The 10,609-nt window shown below is 51.5% G+C and overlaps 1 protein-coding gene across 1 annotated transcript; it reads left to right on the top strand.

Annotated features, from left to right (window-relative positions):
- The first annotated feature begins 2,904 nt into the window (after positions 1-2,904).
- TSPYL2 (TSPY like 2) lies at positions 2,905-10,238 on the top strand. The gene is made up of 7 exons (XM_014835827.3): positions 2,905-3,955; positions 5,297-5,374; positions 5,498-5,609; positions 5,693-5,838; positions 5,967-6,064; positions 6,374-7,200; positions 9,546-10,238. Exons 1-7 carry the CDS (start codon positions 3,173-3,175, stop codon positions 9,692-9,694), a joined length of 2,193 nt encoding a protein of 730 aa, XP_014691313.1. The 5' UTR covers positions 2,905-3,172; the 3' UTR covers positions 9,695-10,238.
- Positions 10,239-10,609: the final 371 nt, after the last annotated feature.

Raw genomic sequence — 10,609 nt, forward strand, 5'->3', positions numbered from 1 at the left:
TGGATCCCAGAGCCTGGGGTCAGAGTGAAATTCAATTCCAGAATTGTCTCCTGGGTTCACGCTACTCTCCTGCAAATGAAAATTCTTTGGGGGCCTTGGTAATAGTGGTATAAGCTCCTAGGAATTGTGGACTTGAGTCCATTCCTATCTGACCTCTTTTTGTCCCCCTCAAGCCTCGGGGCCTCAAGTCCCTCCGTGGTAGCCCTTGGCCTTCTGGGCCCTCGGCCCCCAAATTCCTTCCCCCAGACAGCTCTTCTCCCCCTTCCTCCCTTCACCCTTACCTTCACCCGAATGAGAGCAGACTGAAGCCAGATTCTCCAGGTGGGGGATCCCAAGCCTCCCTCCTGGGGTAGAGTCCACTCTGGGCTCACGTCAAGGCCAGTTCTTGTGGACTGGTGATCCAAGTTGGCACTCTTTTGCCTGGTCTTGCCTGGGTTCTCTGTCCCCCTCTCATTTCCTCGGGGAGGGGGAGATCTGTATCTATCCACACCCTTTTCCCTTCTCTTAGAAGCCCTTGTCCTAAGCTCCCTCCCTACCCCCAAACAGTCTCAGAACTGGGGAAGCCTTGACCCAAGAGGAATGGGGAGGGCACTCTAGGCAGAAGAGACATTAATGAGCCTGGCTGTGGAGTGGCCCTGGAAAGGCAAGCCAGAGTGGCTGAGAGGCTGGGGGTGGGGGGTACCTGTTCTCTCAGTGACAGTGATGGGGGTGCCTTTCCCAGGGGGTAGGGTGGGGGGACCACGGGGGGGGGGTAGATAGGGTACATTCAGGAGGGTTTTCCTCCATTTCTTTTTTCTAACTGCCTGGATTCACCATTGGATTTTGTAAATGGAAAACTGAAATGAATAATGCTATATTGGATGTTTTCTCTTTCTGACTCTGTGTGTGTGTGTGTGTGTGCGTGTGCGTGTGTGTCCCGTGTGACCACATGTGGGGAGGTATGGTCAAGTGAGATACCGTGTGTCTGTGGGACTTTGTGTGGGGAGGCACCCCTGCCTGGTACACCCATGTGAGCAAATGCTTGTATGTGGAGACATATGATGTATGCATGTGCACACACACACCTATGCACCTAACTGAAAGAAGACAAACTAGAGCATGTGCCTGTAGTAGGAAGTAGAGTGGTCAGAGAGATGGAACTTGAAAACCGTACATATGTGTGTAGCAAGCAGGTAGACTCCCACCTCATAAGATCTTCCTCCCTTGGTACCGGCTCTGAACATGGGGAACAGGACCCCACCTCTTCCCAAAGCCTGGAACCCCCAGGTACCACTCCCAACTCCTGTATCAGTCTCCTCTCCAAAACACAAACAAGGTGTTCCTGAAACTAGACCACCATAGGGATCAAACTTGGGGGAAACTGATGGGGTTAGGAAATGCCCCCCACACACACACACAAAGTAATGGCTTCTGGAGGGATTGCTCAGTTTGGGACAGGAATCTTTCCGAAGAGTCCTCTGTATATAGCTGGGACTTTGGTAAACTTTGACTCAATTCAGAGGGAGGGAAATGCCACAGGGGGGGAAACACTCAAGCCTGGGAGTCTACCCAGCCAGCCTGCTCCCCGGGAACTCAATTACTTTACCATTTGTTTATTTATTCTCTCAGATGCACAGAATTGAGTTGACCTTACTCCTCAGTTCTTGGCACACTATATCATCATTAGTCCATGTGAGGCCCTTTTATTCTTTATTTTGTTTTATTTTGTCCCCTTCATCACCCACCCCTATCCCATCACCCCTCCCAGATAGACACCCACTCTCGTGTATTTAACGTACGTTCTTCCAATCCACCGTTCATGTGTTTATTTACATATACGTGTATCTATGAAAAATATATGGTATTGTTATGTGTTTTAATTTACATAAACAGTATTGTACTATAAATCTTGTTCTGTTTCTTTTTTCACTCAACATTCTGTTTTTGAGAGACCCAGCCATGTTGCTGTATGTAGATCTAATTCATTCTAGTGGTCCATCTTATACATATATCGCATTTTTCTTGTCCATTTCCCTGGTGATAGGTCTCTAGATTGCTTCCAATTCTCGGCTACCACAACAAGGCCGCAATGGGTAGTTTCCTGCATGTCTCTTTAGGGACGCCTAATTTAGAGGAGAGGAAACTGAAGCTCAGAGAGGCACTGATTTGGTTAGGGTTACAAAGTGAGAAGCTCTTAATGTGAATCCCAGACCAAAGCCAGAACCCCACTACCATGCCTCACAAGAGACCATCCATCTGGCCAAAAAAATCTAAAATACAATTCAAAACAGGATACACTGGGGAAAGGGGGAGGAAAGGATGGGATGAAGTATTGAGGAGATGAGGAGATATGAAGTCCTAGAAAAATCTAGCAGATGAACTGAAATCACAATCATTGAAATAACGGACGGAAAGTTAGTTTTTTGTGTGTGATTATTTCTAGAGCCATTTTGCAGAGACGGAAAACGCCACGTCAAAAGCTGGCCCCAAACCAAAGGCTCTAGGTTTCTAAATTCCAGGCTCGTTTAGGGCAACCTGAGTCCCGAGGGACCATATCAGAGGTCGCAGCAGGGCAAAACCCGGGGATAGGAGAAGGGGCAGATTTAAGCAGCACGTAGTTGCCGAGGGGAGGGGAGAAGAAGGGGAGAGCGGCAGCGAGGCTCTCCCAATTTTATTTGAGCACATCCTGCTCAGAGCTTGCGTTTGTTTTTTGGTCTTCAGAACCACTGGTACTTTCCCCATTGGATAAAACGTTGGAAGGGTGAGGGAGAGCGGCTTCTTCCCCTTAGCTTCCCTCGCAGCCAATCGCCCTGCAGTTTCCCTCGCGTCACTGGGCGAGTCAGCCCGATGACTGGCGGGCACGAGGGGAGCCAATCGGAAAGTGATGAGGTGCGGTGTTGGCAAGCGGATTGCGTGAGAGCGGGCAGAGGTCGAGGGAGCGCGAGCGGCGCCGCGGCGGCCGGCAGCCAATGGCGAGGCGGAAGGGGCCCGGTCCGCGAGGGAGAGGGAGGGCCGGGCGCTTGGCGCGGAGGGAGTAGGGCAGGCGCTGGAGGAGGGAGCGCCAGAGCGAGGCTGTGCGGAGAGCTGGGCGCCTGAGGCGCGGCGGCTGCGCTGCAGGTGTGGCTGGCAGCGGCGGCCCGGCTGAGAGCGAAGGGGCGAGCGCGATCCCCTAAGCTGCGTGAGCCCGGTCACCATGGACCACCCGGATGAGGGGCCTCCTTCCAAGGCCCGCCGCCTGAGTAGCTCCGAGTCCCCTCAACACAACCTGCAGCCGCCGCCGCTCCTGCGACTGCCCCTGCCTCCCCCTCAGCAGCGTCCAAGGCTCCGGGAAGAAACCGAGGCCGCACAGGTGCTGGTTGACATGAGGGGGGTGGGACTGGGCCCCACTCTGCCCCCGCCGCCGCCCTATGTCATTCTGGAGGAGGGAGGGATCCGCGCGTACTTCACCCTGGGTACTGGGGGTCCGGGCTGGGAGCCTGGGATCGAGTCAGGGTATGGGGAGGCGCCCCCTCCCACGGAGAGCCTGGAAGCACTCTCTCCTTCGGAGGCTTTTGGGGGAAGCCTGGGAATTGACTTTCAGGTTATGGAGCCCAGCAGCTTTGCTGGAGAGAAGGCCCTAGAAACCTGTAGCGCAGAGGGGCGGGGGTACCAGAGGTTAGCCGGTCCCAATGGGAAGGAAGAGGCGGTCATCATAGTGGAAGACGACGATGAGGATGAAAAGGAAAGTGTGAGGAAGAGGAGGAGGAAGAGGAGGAAGCAGAGGAAGGTGAAGAAGGAAAGCAAAGAGAATAATGCCGAGAAGATAGACTACATCCTACAGGCACTGGAAAACATTCAACTGGATCTGGAGGCGGTGAACATCAAGGCGGGCAAGGCCTTCCTCCGTCTGAAGCGCAAATTCATCCAGATGCGAAGACCCTTCCTGGAGCGCAGAGACCTCATCATCCAGCATATCCCAGGCTTCTGGGTCAAAGCAGTATCCTTGTCATCTATACTCATGGGCCAGCAGCCCATGACAGAAATGGAGGGAAGTGGGGGAGGGACAGATAGGTTGAAAGGGTGTGGGGGCGGGCCCCTGTTGGAAAAAGGCTAAGTTTGATGGAGGGGGGATGGGAGGAGGGGGGCAAAACAGCACAGAAGCTGGACTAGAGATGGTGAAGGGGGGAGGGGGGCACACAGCATAAAACCTGGACCACAGATGGGTAAGCAGAGAGAGGAGGAGCATAACATAAAAAAATAGATCACAGACGGTGAAAGGGGGAGGGTAGTAGAGGAGCATACAGCAGAAAAATTGGACCAGAGGTGGTGAAAGGAGGGGAGGGGCACACAGAAGATAAACTGACTCAGAGACAGTAAAGAGGGAAGGGAAGGGCGCACAGCAGAGAAATTGCTCAGAAAGTCACACATGGTTCTGCAAGGCTAGGTCTCTGCTTAGATACTAGGGAGACTCCAGTCCTGGCTGGAGAGAAGAGGGCTAGAAAGGGGCTGGAGCCTCTGAAGGATCAGAAGGAGTACCTAGGAATGGAGATCGAGGAGTTAAATGAAGGAAAGGGGAGAGTGAGAAGAATCACTGTTGATAAGCTCATCTCTGGGGGACACACATACGTACATACAACATGTTAGGAACACATGAATTTAACATCCTAGCAGAATTACATGGATACAGACCCTTGGCACTCTCAAAGTATCACATGATCACAGGCCCTCAGCACCCCGGCACACAGTTCATGTGGACACAAGACTTCAGCACCCAAATACAGTATTATGTGGCCACAGGTACTCAGTGTGCAGACATACAGCATCATGTGACTATTGGCCCGCCGCACCCAGACACAGCATCACTTGGACACAAACACTCAGACCCAGACACACAACATCATGTGGACACAGACCCATAACACCCAAATATACGACATCATGTGACTACAGGCCCTCAGCAAACAGAGACAGCATCACTTGTACACAGGCCTTTGGCCCCCAGACACACAATGTCTCGTGAACACAAACCCTCAGCACCCGACGACACAACGTCACATGGACATAGACTCTCAGCACCCAGACAGACAGCACATATGAACCATGCCAAGGCCATCTAACACAGGTTTAACATTGCATAAACACAGGCTCCTACCACATACACAGTGTCAAGGGAATAAAAGTACTGGTTATGTCTCATGACCCACTTGCTCCACACACATCACATGAACACAGAAAAAATTCTGCTCCAGCCTCTCTTTTGCTCTGCCCTGCCTGGCCTCCCCTCCCTCCTTCTCTCATTGAACAGTCACTCCTTGACCTAAACTGCTCCCTCCATCAGTTCTTCAACCACCCCAAAATTTCAATCTTGATCAACCAACGTGATGAAGACATTTTCCGCTACTTGACCAATCTGCAGGTCAGGCCAAAGAGATATTTTTCACTAGGACTGGGCAAGGAATTCAATCTTTGGAGGTGAGGGGCCGGGGTGGGAGGGTCCAGGGCGTTGTGGGGATTCCACCATTATCCCCACCCTGAGCAGGTACAGGATCTCAGACATATCTCCATGGGCTACAAAATGAAGCTGTACTTCCAGACAAACCCCTACTTCACAAACATGGTGATTGTCAAGGAGTTCCAACACAACCGCTCGGGTAAGAGTCAGTCTCAGGGCAAATCCATGGGTCCCTCGTGTATCCTTGCCCAGTGCCCTCTCCATAGCCTCCTTTCCCCACAGGCCGGCTGGTGTCTCACTCCACCCCAATCCGCTGGCACCGGGGCCAGGAACCCCAGGCCCACAGGCACAGGAACCAGGACACCAGCCACAGCTTCTTTAGCTGGTTTTCAAAGCACAGCCTCCCAGAGGCCGACAGGATTGCTGAGGTGGGGCCCCTCCCAGTCAGAGAAGGCCTTGCTAGGCTTGCCTCTGCTAGGGTGCCTGTGGAATTGGGAGTAAGCTCTGGGACTTGTACTCATAGCTCTGTTCTCCCTTTTCCCCTCTTTTTCAATAGATTATCAAGAATGACCTGTGGGTTAACCCTCTGCGCTACTACATGATGGGAGAAGGAGGCTACAGGGCAAACAGAAAGAAGCAAGAAAAGGAAGAAAGGTGATGGGGGATTGGTGGCTGAGAGGTGGTTTGTTATAGATGGGGCAAAGACTATGCTAGTGTCACGCAGGATTTATAGAGCCAAAGGGACCTTTGAGATAATCCACTTCGATATGTTTTACAAGTGGGGAGTGATGCCCAGAAATGGGGTGTGAGGTTATGCAGTCAGGCAGAAATGGGACTGTCCCCACCTCATCCCTGGGAGCCCTTATAGCCTACTGCCTCCCCAGTTACTTACCACCTTTCAGTGTCTGTCCTGGGTACACCACCTCCCACCAACCCTATACTCAACCCCAGCCTTCTCCACAGTAAAAACAGGGACGAATGTGAGGTGGTGATTGTGGAAGACTCTGATGACTATCACGCAATGGAAGACATTATCAGCGAGACCTCAGACAGTGATGGTATCACTGACAGTGAGACCATTCATGACATCAAGATCTCTGACTTCATGGAGACCACTGACTGCTTTGAGACCACTGACAATGAGATAACTGACATCAGCGAGAGCCTCTGTGACAGCGAGAGCCCTGACCACAATGAGAGCCCCGACAATGAGACTATCAACAACAGTGAGAGCCCCGATGACAACGAAACCAGTGATAACAATGAGAGCACTGATGACGAGACCACTGACAACAATGAGAGTGCCGATGACAACAACGAGAATCCTGACGACAACAACGAGAATTCCAATGACAACAGTGAGAACCCTGAAGACAACAACAACACTGATGACAATGAAGAGAACACTGACGACAGTGATAAGAATGCTGATGGTGACAACAAGAACCCCAATGGTGATGATGAGAACCCCAAAGGTGGCAATCATGGCAGCAATGGCAACAACCAGGACAGCAGTGACAGTGACAACGAAGGAGACAATGAGGGCAGTGATTATGAAGATAATGATGGCAACGAAGGTGACAACGAAGGCAGTGATGATGATGGCAATGAAGGTGACAATGAAGGCAGCGATGATGACGACAGAGACATTGAAGACTACAGGAATAACATTGAAGACCCTAACACAGATCAGGATAACAGCAACAACCAGGATGACTATGAGGATGAGGTAGAGACCATCTCCGAAGAAGAATCGTCGGTGGAGGAAGAAGAGGAGGGCAGTGAGGAGGGTAAGCTAGAGTCCCTCTTATCTTCCCTCTTTTCTCTTCTCTCAGAGAAAAGCTGGCCAGGGTCAGGGTATCAAAGCTTGAGCACAATCTGCTCATGTGGAGAAAAGAAAAAAGCATTCTGTGCAAGTTTTTAAACAAAGCAAGGCCAGGGAACATTTAACTTACAAATGTAATAAAACCAAAGATACAAATTTCAGTTGTAGGTGATGGGTAGATAGGTTGTAACAAAGCAAAAGACAAATATGAAGAAGGGAGAAGAGATAGGAGACTGGGTGGAAAACTAAGGACACGTTCACTCGGAGAGACAGGGAAAAAAGTGGCAAACACATTGCAATTCAGCACACTCTGTACCCAGCCCTGGCCTTCTGGGAACTCCCAGGCTTGTTTGGGGAACTGAGGGTGAAATGAACAGTGTGCTGTGTGAACGCAGAGGAGGGAGCAGCTAATTCTACCTTAAGAGTGGGGAAGGGGAGAACTAGAGAAAGGAAGTGACATTTGAGTTGGAGGTTGCATTCATGTTAAAAAGCATTATGGGCATTCTCATGGAAGGGATCACATGAACAAGGGCCTGGAAGGGTGAAAATGCATAATATGTGGACAGAGTTTCCCAAATTGTCTTCTGAGGACCCTTTACTAGTTCTGAAAACTGCTTCCCACAGAAAGGTTCAGTGGTCAAATATGTTGGGGAAATACTGCATACAATAATACCATCTTCATGTGGAATTACACGTACATTAGCACCTTAAGGCTCCAAGAAGCTCTGCTGTAAGAAACCTATTTAAACTTTGTGGAACCCAGCATTTCCCAAACTTCTTGACCACAGAAACCATTGTTCACTGTTCACCAAAGAGCGTTTTGGGAAACGCTGAGGAAGGGTTGCACGTGGGTGTTTGAGGGAGAATGTAGTATTTAAGGGAGCTCCCAGGTTTCCTTCTGGCTTGGATGACTGGCAAAAGGAGGTGCCATTTCCTGGGATGGGGAACTACTTATTGGTGGGACTGATGGGATGTAGGGAGGCACACAGAGTTAGAAGGGCTTGTTGGACATAAGGCACAGGTGGCCCAGGGGCAGGTGGTTGGTTCTATGTCTGAGAAGTCAGAAGTTGTCAAGAAAGGGGGGTAACAAGCCAGAGCAGAGTCCTAGCCTTGGATTCTGGGGCAAATTAACATTATTGTATCCAAGTCCAATTAACATTAATGAAGTGGTTACTATGTGCCAGGCACTATTCTAAGTAAATTACTTGTTTTAATTCATTTAATCCTCACAGCAACTCTTATGAGGTAGGTACTATTATCCCCGTTTTATAGATGAGAAAACTGAAGCTCTGAGAGGGTAGAGTTAGGAGGAGAACCAGGTCATGGAATGTTCTAAGAAGGAGGGGATTGTCAGCAGTGTCCAGTGCTGCTCAAAGGTCAAGTAAAATGATGACTAGGATGTGTCCCTTGGATTTGGGGCTGAATAGATCATCTGTGACCTTGGCAAGAGTAGTTTCAATGGATTGGTAGGGGCAGAGCCAGACCACAGTGGGGTGGGGGGAGGGAATAAGCAGGGGATACGTTAATAGGGTCAAACCTTGGCCAGGAACGAACGGGATGGCAGAGGGCAGGCAAGGGAGATGTTTGAGTCTAGCTTAGGCAGGCAAACGGAGGAGACGCAGGCCCCTGGGGGAGGTGGAAGGAGCAGAAAGACCAACCAATCCTGGAGATTTTGACCATGGGGTACCTGGCAAATGGTCCCTTCCATTGAGGAAAAGAGCAAGGCACTGAGGAAGGAGACATTGAATGAGTGAGTAGACTCAATCTAGACACATTTTCAGGTAGGGTAGGGAAACTGAAGGAGTTGCCAGCCCCACCCCCTCCCACAGGATGGCATATCTTCTTTCAGAGAAGGGGAGACAGAGTTATCTGCCCAACGTTAGGGTGGGAGTGGGGGTGGGGAATTGGGCTGAAGAAGACAGACTGGGGCCTGTTTGGATCAAACTGGGGAGAAGGAGCAAGGGAGCTGCCTCGGGATGAATAGGTTTATTCAGCTGAGATCGGAACTCAGGACGAGACACACATTGATGCATACAGGAAGAGAAAAAGCTACTTTCAGACATGTATCAATTTTGATAGGGCAGAGGCAGGAAACCCACCCTGCCTTCCTGCTTCCCTCCTGTTTCCCCTCTGGGCTTCCTTGAGTACACACACACACAGACACACACACACTTGTTTCAAGCAGAGGCGCTTGGTGAGTGGTCCCAGGCCCCCAAAAGCCCTGGCTCTGGGCTTTGTTCCCTGTTAAGAGTGACATCTGCTTACCCATCTAACCACCTTCCTCCATTTTTGCCTTTCTCCCCTGTGCAGGCAGCCAGCAACAAGGTGAGGACAGCGATGACGAGGAAGGAATCGAAGATTCAGAAGGAGGGGAACACTCTGAAGACTCCTACATGGAGGAGGTGCTTCAGGTCCAAAACGCTTGGGCCAACCCGGGGGAGAGGGGCAAAACCGGATAAAAGTCTCCCCCTTGCGGGGGCTTCCTCTGTATCCTTCTCCCCCTACCCCATTTGCCCTCCCCCTCAGCTAGGGCCGTGCGGCCCCACATTGCACTTCTGGGGGCTGACGACTTCTTACACGGGTTTAAAGTTTATTTTTATGGGTTAGTAATTGTAGAGTTCTTATTTTGGGGGGAGGGAAAGGGGGTTCCCCCTCCCTTTTGGCCCTCCTCCCCCGCAGGCTTCTGTGTGCTGCTAAACGTATTTATTGTGATGCCTTGGTCAGGGCCTCTCTATCCACCCCCCTCGTGCTGTATGGAGTGGACACCCTTGATCCCGAAGCAGGGAGGGCTGCTGTGGCCTTGGGGGGCTCTGCTGCCACCCTGTTCTTCCAAGTCTTTTCTTTCCCCTCCATCCCTCGCCTTTCCCCGCTGTGCCCGCTAGGCCGCCTCGGTGTCTATGCAAGGCCGCTTCCCCATTGCAGTATTCCTGTTCCCCTCCCCCAGAAGCCCCGCCTCGTTCCCTGTGAACCCTGGTAATCCTAATAAAATTCTGAGCAAAACCAAAGTACTGCTTTCGAGTCTTTTTCTCCCGTCCGGTGCGCCATCCCCAGCAGCCAGTCTTTCTTCCCACAAGCCCGCATGTAGCCGCCTGGTATACGCGCTGGCCTGCAAGGTGGTAGTTAAGGGGGCGGGCGGTGGAGGGGGGGGGGGTGCGGCTGGCTGGGAGCCAGCTCCGCGGGGCGGCAGAGGTGTTGGTTCAGCCCAATGCGGACCTTCCTGGCCAATGGCAGGGCGAGGCTCAGGAAGCCCCTCCCTCTCCCGGCCCGGCAGTGGACCCAGCCAGGTAGTAGACAGCTTCCCACGCCTTCCCTTCTCGCTCACAGAAACGCCTTGCGCCCTAGAACATCCATTTATTCAGTGATTCATCTTTTTA

The sequence above is a fragment of the Equus asinus genome, chromosome X (genome assembly GCF_041296235.1).
Source record: "Equus asinus isolate D_3611 breed Donkey chromosome X, EquAss-T2T_v2, whole genome shotgun sequence".
In the NCBI taxonomy this organism is placed as follows: Eukaryota; Metazoa; Chordata; class Mammalia; order Perissodactyla; family Equidae; genus Equus; species Equus asinus.

Excerpts from the sequence above, each read along its gene's own strand:
- TSPYL2 (XM_014835827.3), top strand. The coding sequence starts at position 3,173 with ATGGACCACCCGGATGAGGGGCCTCCTTCCAAGGCCCGCCGCCTGAGT. Across the intron at positions 5,375-5,497 it reads GCTACTTGACCAATCTGCAG|GTACAGGATCTCAGACATAT; the intron begins GTCAGGCCAAAG and ends CACCCTGAGCAG. Across the intron at positions 7,201-9,545 it reads AGAGGAGGGCAGTGAGGAGG|GCAGCCAGCAACAAGGTGAG; the intron begins GTAAGCTAGAGT and ends TCCCCTGTGCAG.